The sequence below is a fragment of the Budorcas taxicolor genome, chromosome 5, assembly GCF_023091745.1.
Source record: "Budorcas taxicolor isolate Tak-1 chromosome 5, Takin1.1, whole genome shotgun sequence".
Taxonomy (NCBI): Eukaryota; Metazoa; Chordata; class Mammalia; order Artiodactyla; family Bovidae; genus Budorcas; species Budorcas taxicolor.
This window is the reverse complement of record NC_068914.1, coordinates 27,301,832-27,322,245: the sequence shown is the minus strand read 5'-3', so window position 1 is coordinate 27,322,245 and position 20,414 is coordinate 27,301,832. Positions and strand designations below refer to the sequence as shown.

Sequence of the window (20,414 nt, the reverse complement as noted above, 5' to 3'; positions counted from 1 at the left end):
GCTATATTTGGTCACATGACATATTACTAAAGAAGATATATGTTGCCCATTTTGGTTAAAAATTAAAAGCTATCTTAGGAATCTTCTCATTCAACTAAATCACTATTAAAGAAATAAAAACTGATCCTTTTAGGCATTTTCATTACTACTGCTATTCTGAAACTCCTACCAGGGTGCTGAAGTGGACAGTTAAGGAAGGATCAGGTAAGACTGGTCCTGGGCTATGAGTTTAACTTGGTACACTCAGCATTCACACCAAAATCTCAAAAGAAATGCTGGTATTAAAAGAACATAAATTGGTGAAATGATATAAAAGGTTTTATCCTATCTTTTGATCAGCTTTAATGATATAAATAAACAAATTCCATGTAAGTTTCATGGGAAATGTTGATAAGGAAACCTGATATTTTTATTTAGGTATAAACCAAATAGAATTATCCTTGGGTCAGGAAGATTCCCTGGAGAAGGAAATAGTAAGCCACTCCAGTATTCTTGCCTGCAAAATCCCATGGACAGAGAAGCCTGGTGGGCTACAGACCACAGGGTCACAAAAAGAGTTGGGCATGACTTAGCAACTAAACAACAACAAAATAGAATGACAAACCTGAACAGAATAATAAACACTTCAAGACAAATATGTCAGTCCCTGTTACAAAGAACTTAATATCAATAAATGTTATTCTCAAAAACACTTCTAGGCGTTGAAGAGTATAGGTTAAATATAAGTTATAATATCACTTAGATTCAGTTCAGTTTGTTCAGTCACTCAGTTGTGTCTGACTCTTCGCGACCTCATGAACCGCAGCACACCAGGCCTCCCTGTCCATCACCAACTCCCAGAGTATACCCAAACCCATGTCCATCGAGTCGGTGATGCCATCCAACCATCTCATCCTCTGTCGTCCTTCTCCTCCTGCCCTCAATCTTTCCCAGCATCAGGGTCTTTAAAATGAGTCAGCTCTTCGCATCCGGTGGCCAAAGTATTGGAGCTTCAGCTTCAGCATCAATCCCTCCAATGAACACCCAGGACTGATCTCCTTTAGAATGGACTGGTTGGATCTCCCTGCAGTCCAAGGGACTCTCAAGAGTCTTCTCCAACACCACAGTTCAAAAGCATCAATTCTTTGGCGCTCAGTCTTCTTTATAGTCCAACTCTCACATCCATACATGACCACTGGAAAAACCACAGCCTTGACTAGATGGACCTTTGTTGGCAAATCACTTAGATTTATATATTGTTATATATATTAAATATAATATACTATATATTATATTATAATGAATATATATTTATAACATAAATATATTTATATTATAAATTATATTATAAAATTATAAGATATAATATATTGTAAATATATTATATATTATAAATATATATTTATATATTATATTTAATATATATGTTATATATTAAACTATATTTAAAATATATAATACATTAAATGTTATATATAATATATATCATATAAATATATTATATATTATTGATATATATATTATGATATATAAAATATTAAATTTATATATAATCACTTAGATTATCTTCTATGAAATTATAATCACTGGAGTTAAATTTTAAAATATCTGCCTACATTTTAAAATACCAGTTTTATTTATTTATTGGCTATGCTAGGTCTTTTCGCTGTGTGGGCTATTCTCTAGTTGTGGTGAGTGGGGACCACTCTTCACTGTGGTGCGTGGGCTTCTCATTGCCCGTGGTGGCCTCTCTTGTTGGGGAGCACAGGCGCTGGGGCACACGAGCTTCAGTACTTGTAGCAAGTGGGTTCGTGCATGGGCTTAGTTGTTTTGCCGCATGTGGGATCCTCCCAAACTAGGGATCAAACCCATGTTTTCTGCATTGGCAGGTAGATTCCTTACCACTAAGCCACGAGGGAAGACCCTGCCTACATTTTATAATCCTAGGAAGGTTTCTTCATGCAGTGCTTCAGCATGAATTTTTTAAATAAAATTTTTCAGAAAAAACATTGATCGCAGAACAGTAAAAATAGTAACAATAATGCTAAGAGCTACATTCATTAAATGCTTACAACATACCAAGTTCATGAATTATCTTTCTGAATCTCATAATGATCCTATGGAGTTAAATATTATTCCCTTTTTACAGAGGGAAAAAGAAAAACCCAGGGAGTATATTAATCTGTCATGGGTCACACTAATAATAAATGACAGCATAAAAAAATCAAGTACTGAAACCATGACGTTTTGAACTGTGTGAAAAGCCCACTTATTGTTTTTACATGCTTGAAAGGTACAGGAAACCCTAAAATGTCTCTAAGGAGGCTTCTATACTTGATCTTAGCCAAAAGGCCAAGAAGTGATCTAAGGAGCCTTCTTAAATGATTATGTCTAAAAATCCTTACCTTTCATATTAGAAAACTGAGGCCCAGGAAATACTTGTTCAGGACACTACTAGTGCTGTCATTTTCTAAATAAAGAATTTTGCTGCTTAAAAACATTTTAAAACTATTGAATTTGGTGATTATCTCTAAGGTCTCTTTCAATTCTAAAATCTATGTTTCACACTAGAAATATAATTGCTCATTTATTCATCAAAAAGTATAGTTGCATTACCTTACAGTTGAATTAAAACATTTTCTAGCAAATACTTGATATAATCTTAATCCTTTTTAATGACATTTATATTATAAAGACATATCTTCTATGACTGTTCTTCAATAGATGGGACCCATTCAAGAATCATGAAATCAATTTAATGATTCATAAACAGCATTTAAAAAAAACTGAAGATACCTAGAATAAAAGAAGTCTAATGGCTATACTATAAATAGCAAGAGCTAAGTTTTGTTTCATGAAATCTGACTGCTGATGGTACTGTGTATTCAGTAATGATATAAAATGCATTTTTTACTCGCGGTCTCAATCAAAATAAACTGAAAGCCACATTGCTAAAGTCCCAAGGCATTTTTCACATGTAATGTAACTGATGTGGAAAGCTAATTAGCTATATTCTGATGACTGAGATTTCTAGGATCTGTACCTAAAATATTTTGCTTTATAATTATAGTAAAATTATTGACATGCTGAAGAGCCAAATGCAAAGAAATTCTAGGAATGCTGCCTGTACAACAGTTTTCCTAAGAAAGATAAAACTACTTGTAAAGCAACAAACACCATGTTTAAAGAAAGTATCTGAAAGAAACCAGGGCTCCTTACAGAGGTGGTGATTGTAAGTGTGAGCTAAAAAATAAAACATGAACACAGAACATGTTCCCTGGTCACAAAGCAAAGAAGCTAATTAGAGATTGTGTGTGCCTGCTAAGTTGCTTCAGTCATGTCCGACTCTGCGACCCTATGGACTGCAGACTGCCAGGCTCCTCTGATTAGGGTGTGTCAAAAAGATGCTGAGTCAGCTTAAAGGGTTCCCGTTGATCAAAGATGGGGCAATTTGCCTTCGAAAAGAATAACAACTGCATTAGATTGAAACACAAATACATAAAACTTCAGGAGTTCAAATAAAACAAAACACTAATCACCTCCATGCAAGGATATCAAATTATTATTCTAAAATTGGGTAAATAAGGCTTCTCTCGTGGCTCAGACAGTAAAATCGGATAAATAAAAGAATCAAGTATATTTTTTTCCTCCTTTTCCTTCATCAATTTTTTGCATTTATACAGAGTTCATGAAGGAAGGTTATTCTTTGAGAGAATTCCAGATTTAAAAATAAATGCATTATATTGTAAAGCAATTATCCTTCAATTAAAAATAAAAATTTTAAAAATGACTGAATATAGAAAAATAAATAAATTAATGTAGGACAAATTTAGAAAGCCACTAAATTATAATCCTGAATGTAATAATGATCAGTCACAGCTGCTAAAACTATTAGATATAACATTGATAGGGAACTTGACAATGGATGTATCAGGCTAACAACACCTGAACCCACTGATCAGTTTTTAACACAGCTGAAAGTGAAACAGACCTACAAATGGGATACAGTAGAAAGTACATATAATCAGCATGAAATATTATTGCCCTAAAAGAGAATCTGAAACTAATCAGTCCTCTAGATCTAATTGCAAGCTATAGGAGCACAGGGGATAGAAAAAGAGGTTTTAAAAAGACCACAAAGATATAATCAGATAAACTGAAAATACGGGAAATCTACAAGATCTAGCTTCTTCAATACATGATGGCAAAGAAACAGAAACTTGTTAAAGATTAAAAGAAACGTAAAAGATTCACGTAAATGCAATGTGACAGACCTTGTTTGGACCTTGATTTGCACAAATCAGAAGAGAACTTCAGAAATGGGGCAATTTCAACAAAGAATGGTTATAAGATCATATTTAGGACTAATTTTTTATTTTGTTAGGTGTGATAATGGTAACGTGATTTTGTTATAGTAAAATATTTTTAAAAATCTGTAAGACTGAAAGCATGACATATATTCAGAAATTCAATTAGCAGATTGATATGGAGCAAACAGTTTGATTTATAGCTAGTCCCTTTTCAACAAAAAAAATTTCATCTTTCTGCTAGATCTTGGAATTTCAAATCACTAAAAACATACTGTCACCCAACTTTCTACTTTCAAAGAAACATACCACCTCAGCTGGGTAAATGTCAGACAACCAAGTTTTGTTACTGCTTCAGGATGTCTTTTCCCATTTAAAATGTAAACATATTCACCACATACAATACTCTAAAATGTCACAAATACATAATTATACTATGTCTCTATAAATACTGTATTAGAAAACTTACTAAATAGCAGAACTGAAGGACAAGCACATTTCATGATCTTCTTGAAGCACTGAACTGATTTTCTTCCCTGTAGCTTTGCTTATAGATGTTTTCAGTTTCTTAGCTAATTTTTTTGGTGTATTAGTTATAGAAGATTCTTCTGTACAGCAACTATATACTTCCACCTTTATCTGAAAGTCTGGCCCTGCTTCATTACTAAAAGCAAGGACAATCATGTTAGATATTTAACTTAGAAGAAAATAAAATTACAACACCCTCTGATGTTTTCGTAACTCTTCAAAGCAGCATTTAGAACAGGTTTATGTTTATATATATTAATAAGATAGAATCTCCCTGAGTTTATTTAGTATCTAAATGACTTGAGAGGGTCACTGCAACTTCTAGAGCTACCAGCTTCTAAAGTAGGGCAATTTTAACTCAATGTAAACAATATATTCAGGCAAATTACTTAAAGAAAAAGAATAAAATGCCCTGGTCGTTTTGTTGCCAATGCTATTGTTCCTTTTCATTTCCTTAATATAATTATTTTAAGGCATTTACATTTTAAGGCATTTACATCTGTGTGATTTCCTGAAATGACCATTCCTCAAAAGGAAAAGATGTGAAAACAAAAAGGAAAGAAAATTAAACAAAAGGTTTCATCTGCTGAAACCTTTAGTTTTCATGTCTTTTTCATAAAGTGCTTACAGTCCACTCAACAATGTGCCCCCCCTTCCCACCCCACCTTTGTAGCTAATAACTCTAACATTTCACTATTTGGTTATATTGGAGAAAACAAACAAATAAAAAGAGATACACTTCACAAAACATTAGATGTATCTGTAAAAATGCAAAATGCTACAACAAATAAACTTTGTGCATTAGCACCCAGCATAAATATAAATATTACCAATCTTAAAAAAGGGAGAGAGAGAGAGACTTCAAGGCATGAACTCCTTGAAGTGGAGTGAAGTCTTGGTAATATTTGTATTCTTAATCTAGCATAAAATATATTCGGTATGTATTAAAACAATATGCAGAAAATCTGCAATGTCAAGACTGGCTTTGTTCTTTCTCAGACACAATGAACTATGTTTACAATAAAAGACTGTGGTGATATTATTACAAATAAAATATACTTAAAATTGTAAAAGAGGTCCATCAGCAGATTTTGCCTGTGAAGGAAGATCCATCAGTCTCAGAGATTTTAAATACACAGCTTAGACTTTTTAAGATTTAAATAGCCAATCTATAGTTTGAATAAATCCAAGGAATAATTGGATTTGAAATACTTTTATAGTTTATTATTTGGCAACTTTTAAACATACAGTATTCCTGGTAATGACTAACAAATGTCAATATTTAGAGAAAAACCAGGGATTCATAAATACTGAATACTTATTAAAACAATCATAACAAAAAGCATATTTTAAAACATTTAGAACATTTGTGAGCAGTTATTTTTAGAACAATTTGAAATATTTACAGAAATATTAAAAAATTATAAATCATGAGTTGTCTTCCCAAGGAACTTGCACTAGTCTGTGAAAAAAATTATGGTTTTTTTCTTTGTGGTGAAAATAAACAATAGCAAATTGTTGTAAAGAAAACAGTCCATTGACAGGACACTTTTGCCATGAAAAAATGCACTATAATAGTTGATAATGGAAATAAACGTATTTAAATAATAAAAATTAATTTTTTAGTCTCCATTATGTAAACATTAGGTAATATTTGGGGGATCCTAAGTAAATTCCTTTGGTTCAACAGAGCTTATAAGATGGCCTACACTACTAATTACACACCAAAAAAGTACTTTATTTTTCTGTGTTGTACAATTACTTAGGGAACAGTGGACCAAAGCCCCAAAACATGGTTGTAGTAGTTCTTTTTTTAATGCTACATGAGTGGCAAAACTAGTACTTTCAATCTCAACTGTATATAGTTCCATAACTAAAGATTGGAAAAAACATATATATTGATTTCATTTTGATTGATAAGTAGTTACTAGTATTTCAATATGAAGATACTGTCTTTGAAACCCTATAAGAAATATAAATCACATACGGATTTAGGCCAATAGAAAAAAATGCCAGGAAAAACTTATATTAGTTAAAAATGATTTCTATGGCTACCGGAGGAGTTCTTTCTGGTTCTATATTATGACCACAATAAAATAAGCCTGTAAAAGAGCAGGGGCAATAAAAATGGCCCTGAGGATCACCCAATTTTTTATTGTTTTGGAGTACATGAAAGAAGTGCACCATAAGAAAAAGAACATCTTGAAATTTTACTAAAGTGCTTTTCCTACAGTACATATTTCAGAACTATCTAATAAGGTTGTTACACTATTTTAGTATTTCTGTAAGTAAATATCCTATATGAGATGTAAGAATCTGTTTTATGCTCAAACTCACTCTATATAAAATCACATTATAATGATATGCCACTGTATTCATAGTTTTACTACTAATATTATATGATTTCCACTTTATTTTACATTGGAAAAATTTCAAATCCAGAAAAGGCTTATAAATAATGCAACGTTCAAAATCAATTTGAACAGTTAAAGATTTTAATGCTTCAAAAATAAGTCAATAATTTTGCCTTCGTCTGAAAAAGGTAGAATTTTAGGTTCTTTTCCTTCAAATAAGATTAAAAAAAAATACTTACAATATGGTCACATTTTCAAAACATATATCTGTGATTGTTTTATCCACAATCACCATCTCAGTATCAAAAACTTCAGCTCCCAGTTTGAATAAACAAAAAATGGCATAGTACTGTGATCCTAGAGAAGACAAACATTAAAACAATGACTCATGTGATGAATCATGTCTATATTATGTTAAAAATCTACTTGAAAATGAAAAAAACAGCATAAATATTTGTTAATAGATTCTTATTTTCATACATTGTACACTGCAATCCTTTAACTTTTTATTGAGACTCTTTTGTCAGTATATATTAATTGCTTGCCCAACTAAAATACAACTAAACTATAGAGTATCAAAAAATAAAGTTAAAAATATAGGTTTCTCAGCAGTCTAAAGTAACCACCAAACTCATCAATTTTATTCCTAGAAAACTCCTTAAGCTTTAATTAATAGCAAATTTAGCATTACATATATACTATTACCCCTGTCATTTTGGCTTCCAAATATACTTAATAAAAATAAGTTTTCTATCTTAAGAGGTTAGGAGCAGACACATTAACAACAAAACATTTTCCACCAAACAGAGAAGGGGGAAACTACAAAATCAATAAAAAGTAGAGATGTGAACACAAAAACCATAGCTGCTGGACTTTCTAATTTAATATATATATTTTTAAAGTATTAGGTGATTAAAAGACTAAATCCTCATTACTGAGAAAAGGGAGCTCTTCAGATAAACTTAATTCTCTATAGTAATCAGAAAGATACACTTAATTCCCCCATGTATTCCTTTATAAACTAAATTATATTTCTTAAATGAATAACAAATATACTAACCTGTTTTGTATTTTTCATATAAAACTAATTATGTTCAATATGATTCAGGCTTAAAGTATGAGGAACAAAGCTATCATAATAGACACGAAAGATAAAGGATTGTCATAACTTTTCTGCATTGCCTCTAACAGCTACAAATCATTTGAGGTTAATTTCCATGACCCAAGCCATGCATGGATTTGTTAAGACTATATAAAGCTTCAAAACGCTGAAGGGGAAGAAAAATTAGATCAAGCTAAAAATCTTTTTCTCTTATATCCCATTAAATAATCTGAAGGAAGAGGACAAGGCAAAAAAAATCTCCAATATTTCTGGTCAAAAAATGTGGCCTTTACTACTTCACTCAAACATCTCCTTTTGTTTCCCAATTTCCTTGTCTATTACCTGTTGGCATCCTTGCAAAGGTTCCTATCAATAAGATTGTGCTTATTCTGTCAAATGACATTTATTTCAGTGTGGAAGCAGCTTTTTCTCCCAATTATCTCAAATTTACTACATACTAAAGAAAATACATCAATTACAATCAAAATCATACATACGTTCTTTATTGCTGAAGTGATCAGAGTCTTTCCACATTAGTGGTATACGAATATCTATAATGGAGGGGAAAAAGAAATTACAAGGAATAATTTTGGTAAATTTCATCTCTTAGCGTAAAGTAAACCTCTGTATTCCATAATGGATTCTGACCACTAAAGCCAGCATTTATTTATTATTAAATATACTAACATAGTAATATTTTCTCTTAAACATAGCTTAGACTAGGAATATAAAATCTTATACTTTTTAAACCTCACCAAGTATTACTCAAGAAATTAATTTATTAAGTAGCACCTATAATAAGCTTCTGTTATAAAATTTTTGTGATTTATGCTTTTGAAATAGGCAAAATTTGGGTAACCTAGTGTTGAATTTATATTTTGGGTAAGCAGTAGCAGCAAATGTAGCTAAATAAATTTCAAAATCATAGAACAGTAGAGGTAGAAATGACTTTAGAACGAACTTTTATCCACTATGTAAACTTTAAAGATGAAAAAAATTAAGTGACTTATATAAGATTACTGGTTTCTGGAAGAGACCCAACTCTTGACAAACAAATCCAAGATCTTTCCATTAGGAAGATTTAACTTGTCTACAAAAGAATTTGCAGATCTTTGTATATTCATGCTACAAACTGCAGCATTTTCCTTAAGAAATAAAACTAAAAAGAGGAATGTATTACTTCTTTCAGGCCAAGAAAGGGCCTATAGTCTAAAAGTGATCTAAACATATTTCTCTCATTCACATATTCTTCAAATTCTAAGTTTAATAAATAATAAATTTATTCCAGAAATTAATCTAGAGCTTTCAAACAGTCAACATTTGTTCTTCCTAGTTTCCTCCATTCTTCCTTTTACTTTTAATACTGGTTAACATTATGGAGTAACAACTTTCCTTTGACATTCTTATGCTATCTGCATATTTTCAAAGTTTGAGAATTAAGATTTTACCAAATAGATTAAGATGAGCAATTATAGCATAACACAGCACATTAGAAATCTCAATTGTAAAGTGAAGTTTGTTTTAATTTTGTACTCAGAGTACCAATTTTCAAATTTTGTGGAAAATTTCTGTTTAAAACATTTCCCTACTACACTTTGGAAGTTTATGTGCCTATTTTTTCTTACCTATTAATTATGCCACTTTCAAATAATTATAATTCTTTGTGAACATAAGCTATTTGGCTATCTTTATGCTGTGCTTCACTTTTAGATTCCATGATCTTTTGTCTACAATTTTGTCTGGAATTCTTTCTAGGGTTCTTAGCTCCTATTTTCAATTTCCTTTCTAGAAAAGCTTTATCTTACTGTATTCTTATGCTTCCTAACCAGGCAGACATGTGTGAGTGCTCTTACCACTGCTGCTTTAGCACTCATTTTTATCAAAAAGTGAGAAAAATAAAACATTATTCTATTGAGTTCTTCTTGTGTCAAACCAAACACTTTACATACACCTCATCCAACAATAATTTTGAAAATATAACTACCAATTTATGATTGTGTTTTCACTGTCATTTATCTCAAACTATTTTATTTCCTCTTTGATTTCATCATCAACCCATTAGTCTTTTAGTATCATGTTGTTTAGTCTCCATCTAATTGCTTTTTCTTGTTTCTTTGTGTGGTTTACTTCCAGTTTCATGCCATTGTGCATAGAAAGGATGCTTGAAAAAATTTCCATCCTCTTAAATTTGTTGAGGCTTCTTTTGTATCCAAGTATGTGGGTCTATCATAGAGAATGCTGCATGTGCACTTGAAAAGAATGTATATTCTGGATTTTTTGAATAGAAATATCCTCAAAATATCCATCAAGTTTAACCGTGAAAACACAACCATACAAAACCTGTAGGATGCAACAATACAGACCTTCCTCAAAAAGCAAAGATCTCAAATGAACAACCTCATCCACCAACTGAGAGTATTAGAAAAGGAGAACAAACAAAGCCTAATGTCAGCAGGAGGAAGAGAACAGTAAATACCAAAGAGGAAATACATAAAATAGATATTTTAAAACTGTAGGGAAAAAAATCAATAAAACCAAGAGCTGTGTTTTTGAAAGGGTGAACAAAATCAACAAACCTCTGGTCAGGCTCACTAAGAAAGAGGACCCAAATAAAAAACAAGAACTGAAAGAGGAGAAATAACAGATACTGCAGAAATACAGAAACCTGTAAAAGAACACTATGCACAATTATATGCCAACAAACTGGACAACCTGAAAGAAACAGACAACTTCCAAAAACATAGAGTCCACCAAAATGGATCATGAAGAAGCATAATTTGAAGAGATCAATCACCGGGAGTGACATGTGTTGCTGTTGCCGTCAGTTGTTAAATTGTGTCCTGCTCTTTGCAATCCCGTGGACTGTAACTCGCCAGGCTCCTCTGTTATCACTATCTCCTGGAGTTTGCTCAAATTCGTGTCCACTGAGTCGGTGATGCTATCTAATCATCTCATCTTCTGCCACCCTCTTCTCATTTTGCCTTCAATCTTTCCCAGAAGTGAAACAGAATCCATAAAAAATAAAAAATAAAAACTCTCCACAAAACAATCCAGGACTGGATGGTTTCACTGGGGAATTCTACCAAACATAAGAAGAACTTACACTGATCCTTCCCAAACTCTACCAAAAGACAGAAGAGGAGAGAACACTTCCAAAGTCATTCTATGAAGCCACCATCACCTTTATATCAAAATCAGACAAAGACACTATCAAAAGAGAAAATTACAAGCCAATAACATGCTAGTAAAGTAATGCTCAAAATTCTCCAAGCCAGGCTTCAGCAATACGTGAACTGTGAACTTCCTGATGTTCAAGCTGGTTTTAGAAAAGGCAGAGGAACCAGATATCAAATTGCCAACATCCGCTGGATCATGGAAAAAGCAAGAGAGTTCCAGAAAAACATCTGTTTCTGCTTTATTGACTACACCAAAGCCTTTGACTGTGTGGATCACAATAAACTGTAGAAAATTCTGAAAGAGATGAGAATACCAGACCACCTGACCTGCCTCTTGAGAAATCTGTATGCAGGTCAGGAAGCAACAGTTAGAACTGGACATGGAACAACAGACTGGTTCCAAATAGGAAAAGGAGTACGTCAAGGCTGTATATTGTCACCCTGCTTATTTAACTTCTATGCAGAGTACATCATGAGAAATGCTGGACTGGAAGAAACACAAGCTGGAATCAAGATTGCCAGGAGAAATATCAGTAACCTCAGATATGCAGATGACACCACCCTTATGGCAGAAAGTGAAGAGGAACTAAAAAGCCTCTTGCTGAAAGTGAAAGAGGAGAGTGAAGAAGTTGGCTTAAAGCTCAACATTCAGAAAACGAAGATCATGGCATCCGGTCCCATCACTTCATGGCAAATAGATGGGGAAACAGTGGAAACAGTGTCAGACATTATTTTTGGGGGCTCCAAAATCACTGCAGATGGTGAGTGCAGCCATGAAATTAACAGACGCTTACTCCTTGGAAGAAAAGTTATGACCAACCTAGATAGTATATTCAAAAGCAGAGACATTACTTTGCTGACTAAGGTCCGTCTAGTCAAGGCTATGATTTTCCCAGTGGTCATATATGGATGTGAGAGTTGGACTGTGAAGAAGGCTGAGTGCCAAAGAATTGATGCTTTTGAACTGTGGTGTTGGAGAAGACTTTTAGAGTCCCTTGGACTGCAAGGAGATCCAACCAGTCCATTCTGAAGGAGATCAACCCTAGGTTTTCTTTGGAAGGAATGATGCTAAAGCTGAAACTCCAGTACTTTGGCCACCTCATGAGAAGAGTTGACTCATTGGAAAAGACTCTGATGCTGGGAGGGATTGGGGGCCAGAGGAAAAGGGGACGACAGGATGAGATGGCTGGATGGCATCACTGACTCGATGGATGTGAGTTTGGGTGAACTCCAGGAGTTGGTGATGGACAGGGAGGCCTGGTGTGCTGCGATTCATGGGGTCACAAAGAGTCGGACGTGACTGAGCGACTAAACTGAACTGAACTTTGATAAATACAGATTCAAAAAGTCTCAACAAAATGGCTCTGATGGTAAAGAGTCTGCCTACAATATGGAGACCCAGGTTCAACCCTTGGGTTGAGAAGATCCTTTGGAGAAGGGAATGGCTGCCCACTCCAGTATTCTTGCTTAGAGAATCCCATGGAAAAAGAGTCAGACACAACTGGGTGACTAAGCACAGAGCACATCCTTGATAAACACAGATCCAAAATCTCTCAAACAAAATAGTAGCAAACCAAATCGAACAACAGATAAAAAAGATCATATACCACAATCAAGTTGGATTTATCCCAGGGTCACAGCGATGGTTCAACATATGTAAATCAATCAATGTGATCCACCACATCAACCAAAGGACAAAAACACATGATCATCTATCTCAAGGGATGCGGAAAAAACACCTGATAAAATTCAACATCCATTTATGATTAAAAAAAAACTCTTAACCACAGTAGCGGGAACATATCTCAGCATAATAAAACCTATTTACCACAAATCACAGCCAACATAATATTCAACAATGAAAAGTTGAAAGCCTTCCCACAAAATTCTAGAACAAGACAATGCAACCCACTTTCACCACTTAGTTTTTTTTTTTTTTTTTGTGGCTGCACCTCATGGCTTGTGGGATCTTAGTTCCCCAACCAGGGATTAAACCCAAGTCCATGGCAGTGAAAGTCAGGAAATTCCATCACCACTTCTATTCAACAGAGCATTGGAAATCCTAGCCAGAGCAATCAGACAACAACAACGAAAAGAAATACAAGATAACCAAATTGGAAGGAAAGAGGTAAAATTGTCATTATATGCAGAAGACAGCATACTACAGAGAACCTTAAAAGACTCCACCCAAAAGCATTAGAACTAACTAACAAATTCAGCAAGATAGCAGGATACAAAATTAACATACAGATCCGTTGCATTTCTCTACAATTAACAATGAAATATCAGAAAGGGAAAGTTTTAAAAGGTGCTTTTAAAATCACATAAAAAAAATAAAAATATTTAGAAATAAACCTGATCAAGCAGGTGATTTATATGCTGAGAATTGTAAAAATACTGATAAAGGAAATTAAAGATGACTTAAAGAAGTGAAAAGGTGTACCATGCTCTTGAATTATAATTTATAGTGTTAAAATGGCCATACTATCCAAAGGAATCTACATATTTAATGCAAGCCCTGTCAAATTACCCGTCATTTTACACAAAACTAGAAAAACCCTAAAATTTATATAGGACCATAAAAGACCCAGAATTGCCAAAGCAATCCTGAGGAAAAGGAACAAAGCCGGAGGCATAAACCTTCCAGATTCAGATGATACCTCAAAGTCACAGTCAAAAACAGTATGGCATTGGGACAAAAACAGACATACAGAAAGAATCCAAAAATAAACCCACACACCCATGGCCAATTAATTTCTAAAAAGGACGTAAGAATATGCAATGGAGAAAAGTCTGTTTAACAACTGAGGGTGGCAAAATGGACAGCCACATGTAAATCAATGAAATTAGAACACTCCCTTCACATCATATATAAAAATAAACCAGAAGTGGCTGAAAGACTTAAAACAGGACACCATAAAACTCCTAGAAAAGAACATAAGCAAAACATTCTCCGACATATATAGTACCAATGTTATCTTAGCTCAGTCTCCCAAGGCAATAGAAATAAAAGCAAAAAAAAACCAAATGGGACCTAATCAGACTTTAAGCTTTTGCACAGCAAAGGGACTAGTAAAAAGAAAAGGCAGCCTACAGACCGGGAGAAAGTATTTGTAAATGATATGGCCAACAAGAGTTTAATTTCCAAAATACACAAACAGCTCATACAACTCAGTAACAAAAAAGCTAAACAACTCAATCAGAAAATGGTAGAAAATCTAAATAGACATTTCTCCAAAGAAGACATACAGATGACCAACACGTGCATCAAAAGAAGCTCAACATCACTTTTTATTAGAGAAATGTATGTCAGAACTTAAAAATTATCTGACCAGTGAAGTACTGTCTCACACTGGACAGGATGGCCATCATTAAAAAAAAAATCTACAAATAATAACTGCCAGAGGTAGTGTGGAGTAAAGGGAACCCTCCTACACTGCTGGTGGGAATATAAACTGGTGCAGCCACTATGGAAAACAGTATTGGGAGGTTCCACAAAAAACTAAAAATACAGTTGCTATGTGATCCAGCAATTCCACTCCTGGGCATACATTCAGACTAAACTATAATTCAAAAAAATAAAAAAATACACACACAACAATGTTCATAGCAGCACTATTTACAATAGTCAAGACACAGAAGCAACTTAAACATTCACCAACAGATAAATGGATAAAAAAGATGTGGTGTTTGTCTGTATATGTGTGTGTATATATATATCTGTATATATATGTGTGTGTGTATATATATATATATATGCTGCTGCTAAGTCGCTTCAGTCGTGTCCGACTCTGTGCGACCCCATAGACGGCCTGCGACCAGGCTCCTCTGTCCCTGGGATTATCCAGGCAAGAACACTGGAGCAAGTTGCCATGTCCTTCTCCAATGCATGAAAGTGAAAAGTGAAAGGGAAGTCGCTCAGTACTGTCCCACTCCTAGTGACCCCATGGACTGCAGCCTACGAGGCTCCACTGTTCATGGGATTTTCCAGGCAAGAGTACTAGAGTGGGGTGCCACTGCCTTCTCCGATATATATAGATATGTTTACATGTATATACACACATACATAATGAAATACTACTCAGCCATAAAAAGAAATAAAATATTGCCATTTGCAGAAACATGAATGTATCCAGACATTATCATAAGTGAGGTAAGTGAAAAAGGGAAACACAAATATATGGTATTACTTATACATGGGATCTAAAATGACACAAATCAACTTATTTACAAAACAGAAACAGATTCACAGACATAGAAAATAAACTTGCAGTTACCAAAGGGGAAATGGAATGGGAAAGGGATAAATTAAGAGTTTGGGATCAGCAGATCCCATTATGATACAAATTATATATATATATATATATATATAGGCATGCATATATATAGTCAGGCATATATATATATAGTCATGCCTGACTCTATGCAATGCCATGGACAGTAGTCTGCACCAAGCTCCTCTGTCCATGGGATTTTCCAGGCAAGAGTACTGGAGTGGGTTGCCATTGCCTTCTCCAGGGAATCTTCCCGACCCAGGGATCGAACACAGGTGTCCTGCATTGTAGACAGTCGCTTTACCTTCTGAGCCACCAGGGAAGGGCAAGTGGGCCTTAGAAAGCATCACTAAGAACAAAGCTAGTGGAAGTGATGGAATTCCAGTTGAGCTATTTTAAATCCTGAAAGATGATGCTGTGAAAGTGCTGCACCGAACATGCCAGCAAATTTGGAAAACTCAGCCGTGGCCACAGGACTCGAAAAGGTCACTTTACATTCTAATCCCAAAGAAAAGCAATGCCAAAGAATGCTCAAACTGCTGCACAATTGCACTCATCTCACACGCTAGTAAAGTAATGTTCAAAATTCTCCAAGCCAGGCTCCGGCAATACGTGAACTGTGAACTTCCAGATGTTCAAGCTGGTTTTAGAAAAGGCAGAGGAACCAGAGATCAAATTGCCAACATCCGCTGGATCATGGAAAAGGCAAGAGAGTTCCAGAAAAACATCTATTTCTGCTTTATTGACTACACCAAAGCCTTTGACTGTGTGGATCACAATAAACTGTGGAAAATTCTGAAAGAGATGTGAATACCAGGCCACCTGACCTGCCTCTTGAGAAACCTCTATGCAGGTCAGGAAGCAGCAGTTAGAACTGGATAAGGAACAACAGACTGGTTCCAAAGAAGAAAAGGAGTACGTCAGGGCTGTATATTGTCACCCTGCTTATTTAACTTCTATGCAGAGTACATCATGAGAAACGTTGGGCTGGAAGAAGCACAAGCTGGAATGAAGACTGCTGGGAGAAATATCAATAACCTCAGATATGCAGATGATACCACCTTTATGGCAGAAAGTGAAGAGGAACTAAAAAGCCTCTTGCTGAAAGTGAAAGAGGAGAGTGAAAAAGTTGGCTTAAAGCTCAACATTCCGAAAACGAAGATCATGGCACCTGGTCCCATCAGTTCACTTCAGTTCAGTTCAGTTGCTCAGTCGTGTCTGACTCTACGTGACCTCATGAATCGCAGCACGCCAGGCCTCCGTCCATCACCAACTGCCGGAGTTCACTCAGACTCATGTCCATCGAGTCAGTGATGCCATCCAACCATCTCATCCGCTGTCGTCCCCTTCTCCTCCTGCCCCCAATCCCTCCCAGCATCAGAGTCTTTTCCAATGAGTCAACTCTTCTCATGAGGTGGCCAAAGTACTGGAGTTTCAGCTTTAGCATCATTCCTTCCAAAGAAATCCCTGGGCTGATCTACTTCAGAATGGACTGGTTGGATCTCCTTGCAGTCCAAGGGACTCTCAAGAATCTTCTCCAATACCACAGTTCAAACACATCAATTCTTTGGCACTCAGCTTTCTTGACAGTCCAACTCTCACATCCATACATGACCACTGGAAAACCCATAGCCTTGACTAGATGGACCTTTGTTGGCAAAGTAATGTTTCTGCTTTTCAATATGCTATCTAGGTTGGTCATAACTTTTCTTCCAAGGAGTAAGTGTCTCTTAAGTTCATGGCTGCAGTCACCATCTGCAGTGATTTTGGAGCCCCCAAAAATAAAGTCTGACACTGTTTCCACTGTTTCCCCATCTATTTCCCATGAAGTGATGGGACCAGATGCCATGCTGAGCTTTCTGAATGTTGAGCTTTAAGCCAACTTCTTCACTCTCCTCTTTCACTTTCAGCAAGAGGCTTTTTAGTTCCTCTTCACTTTCTGCCAGAAGGGTGGTGTTATCTGCATATCTGAGGTTATTGATATTTCTCCCGGCAATCTTCATTCCAGCTTGTGCTTCTTCCAGCCCAACGTTTCTCATGATGTACTCTGCATAGAAGTTAAATAAGCAGGGTGACAATATATAGCATTGACGTACTTCTTTTCCTATTTGGACCAGTCTGTTGTTCCATGTCCAGTTCTAACTGTTGCTCCCTGACCTGCATACAGATTTCTCAAGAGGCAGGTCAGATGGCCTGGTATTCACATCTCTTTCAGAATTTCCCACAGTTTATTGTGATCCACACAGTCAAAGGCTTTGGCATAGTCAATAAAGCAGAAATAGATGTTTTTCTGGAACTCTCTTGCTTTTTCCATGATCCAGCGGATGTTGGCAATTTGATATCTGGTTCCTCTGCCTTTTCTAAAACCAGCTTGAACATCTGGAAGTTCACGGTTCACATATTGCTGAAGCCTGGCTTGGAGAATTTTGAGCATTACTTTGCTAGCATGTGAGATGAGTGCAATTGTGTGGTAGTTTGAGCTTTCTTTGGCATTGCCTTTCTTTGGAATTGGAATGAAAACTGACCTTTTCCAGTCCTGTGGCCACTGCTGAGTTTTCCAAATTTGCTGGCATGTTCGGTGCAGCACTTTCACAGCATCATCTTTCAGGATTTAAAATAGCTCAACTGGAATTCCATCACCTCCACTAGCTTTGTTCATAGTGATGCTTTCTAAGGCCCACTTGACATCACATTCCAGGATGTCTGGCTCTAGGTGAGTGGTCACATCATCATGATTATCTGGGTCGTGAAGATCTTTTTTTGTACAGTTCTTCTGTGTATTCTTGCCCCCTCTTCTTAATATCTTCTGCTTCTGTTAGATCCATACCATTTCTGTCCTTTATCGAGTCCATCTTTGCATGAAATGTTCCCTTGGTATCTCTAATTTTCTTGAAGAGATCTCTAGTCTTTCCCATTCTGTTGCTGAGGAAGGCTTTCTTATCTCTTCTTGCTTCTCTTTGGTACCATCACTTCATGGGAAATAAATGGGGAAACAGTGGAAACAGTGTCAGACTTTATTTTTTTGGGCTCCAAAATCACTGCAGATGGTGACTGCAGCCATGACATTAAAAGATGGTTACTCCTTGGAAGAAAAGTTATGACCAACCTAGATAGCATGCTGAAAAGCAGAGACAGTAATTTGCCAACAAAGGTCCATCTAGTCAAGGCTATGGTTTTTCCAGTGGTTATGTATGGATGTGAGAGCTGGACTGTGAAGAAGGCTGAGGGCCGAAGAATTGATGCTTCTGAACTGTGGTGTTGGAGAAGACTCTTGAGAGTCCCTTGGACTGCAAGGAGATCCAACCAGTCCACTCTAAAGGAGATCATCCCTGGGATTTCTTTGGAAGGAATGATGCTAAAGCTGAAACTCCAGTACTTTGGCCACCTCATGCAAAGCGTTGACTCATTGGAAAATACCCTTATGCTGGGAGTTATTGGGGGCAGTAGGAGAAGGGGACAACAGAGGATGAGATGGCTGGGTGGCATCACTGACTCGATGTACGTGAGTCTGAGTGAACTCCGGGAGTTGGTGATGGACAGGGAGGCCTGGCATGCTGCGATTCATGCCGTCACAGAGTCGGACACGACTGAGTGACTGAAGTGAACTGAACTGATATACATACATACATATATATATATGTGTGTATATATATATATATATATATATATATATATATGAAACAGATAAACAATGTCCTACTATAGAGGACTATACTAGGGAACTATATTCATACTTTATATGGAACAGAATATGAAAAAGAATATATACAGGGATTGAAACCAGTTTTCCTGCATTGCAGGCTGATTCTTACCATCTGAGCCACCAGGGAAACCTTGGTTGTTCAGCCAGCCAGTCGTGTCAGATGCTTTGTGACCCCATGGACTGTAGCACACCAGGCCTCCCTGTCCCTCACGATCTCCCAGAGTTTGCCCATGTTCGTGTTCATTGTATCAGTGATACTGTCCAGCCATTTCATCTTCTGATGCCCTCTTCTCCTTTGCCCTTGATCCTTCCCAGCATCAGGGACTTTTCCAATGAGTCATCTGTGGGCATCCGATGACCAAAATATTGGCGCTTCAGCTTCAGCATCAGTCCTTCCAGTGAATATTCAGGGATGATCTCCTTTAAGATTGGCTGGTTTTATATCCTTGCTGTCCAAGGAATTTTCAGGAGTCTTCTCCAGCACCACAGTACAAAGGCATCAACTTCTGGCATTCTGCATTCTTGAAGGTCCAGCTCTCACAACTGTATGTGACCACTGGGAAGACCACAGCCTTGACTATACAGACCTTTGTCAGCTGAGTAATGTCTTTCCTTTTCAACACACTGTCTAGGTTTGCCATAGCTTTCCTGCCAAGAAGCAACCATCTTCTGATTTCATGGCTGCAGGCACCGTCTGCAGTGATTTTGGAGCCCAGAAAGAGGAAATCAGTCACTACTTCCACATTTTCCCCTTCTATTTGCTGTGCAATAATGGGAACAGATGCCATGATCTTAGTTCTTTTAATACTGAGGCTTACGCTTAGTGTTAGCCAGTGAAAGCTGGCTCTTTCGCTATTCTTCACCCTCATTATGAAGGGACACTCTAGCTCCTCTTTGCTTTCTGCCATTAGAGCGGTTATCATCTGCATATCTGAGGTCGCTGTTTCTCCCACTTATCTTGATTCCAGCTTATAACTTGTCCAGCCCAGCA

The 20,414-nt window shown here is 36.1% G+C and overlaps 1 protein-coding gene across 1 annotated transcript in view; it reads right to left on the bottom strand.

Annotated features, from left to right (window-relative positions):
• RTKN2 (rhotekin 2) overlaps positions 1–20,414 on the bottom strand; it is a 127,506-nt gene that overhangs the window by 58,661 nt on the left and 48,431 nt on the right. The window contains exons 4-6 of the mRNA XM_052641142.1: positions 8,768–8,821; positions 7,408–7,525; positions 4,756–4,950 (exon numbers count right to left, since the gene is read on the bottom strand). Coding sequence (XP_052497102.1) covers positions 4,756–4,950; positions 7,408–7,525; positions 8,768–8,821 — 367 coding nt within the window. The remainder of the gene's footprint in view (positions 1–4,755; positions 4,951–7,407; positions 7,526–8,767; positions 8,822–20,414) is intronic.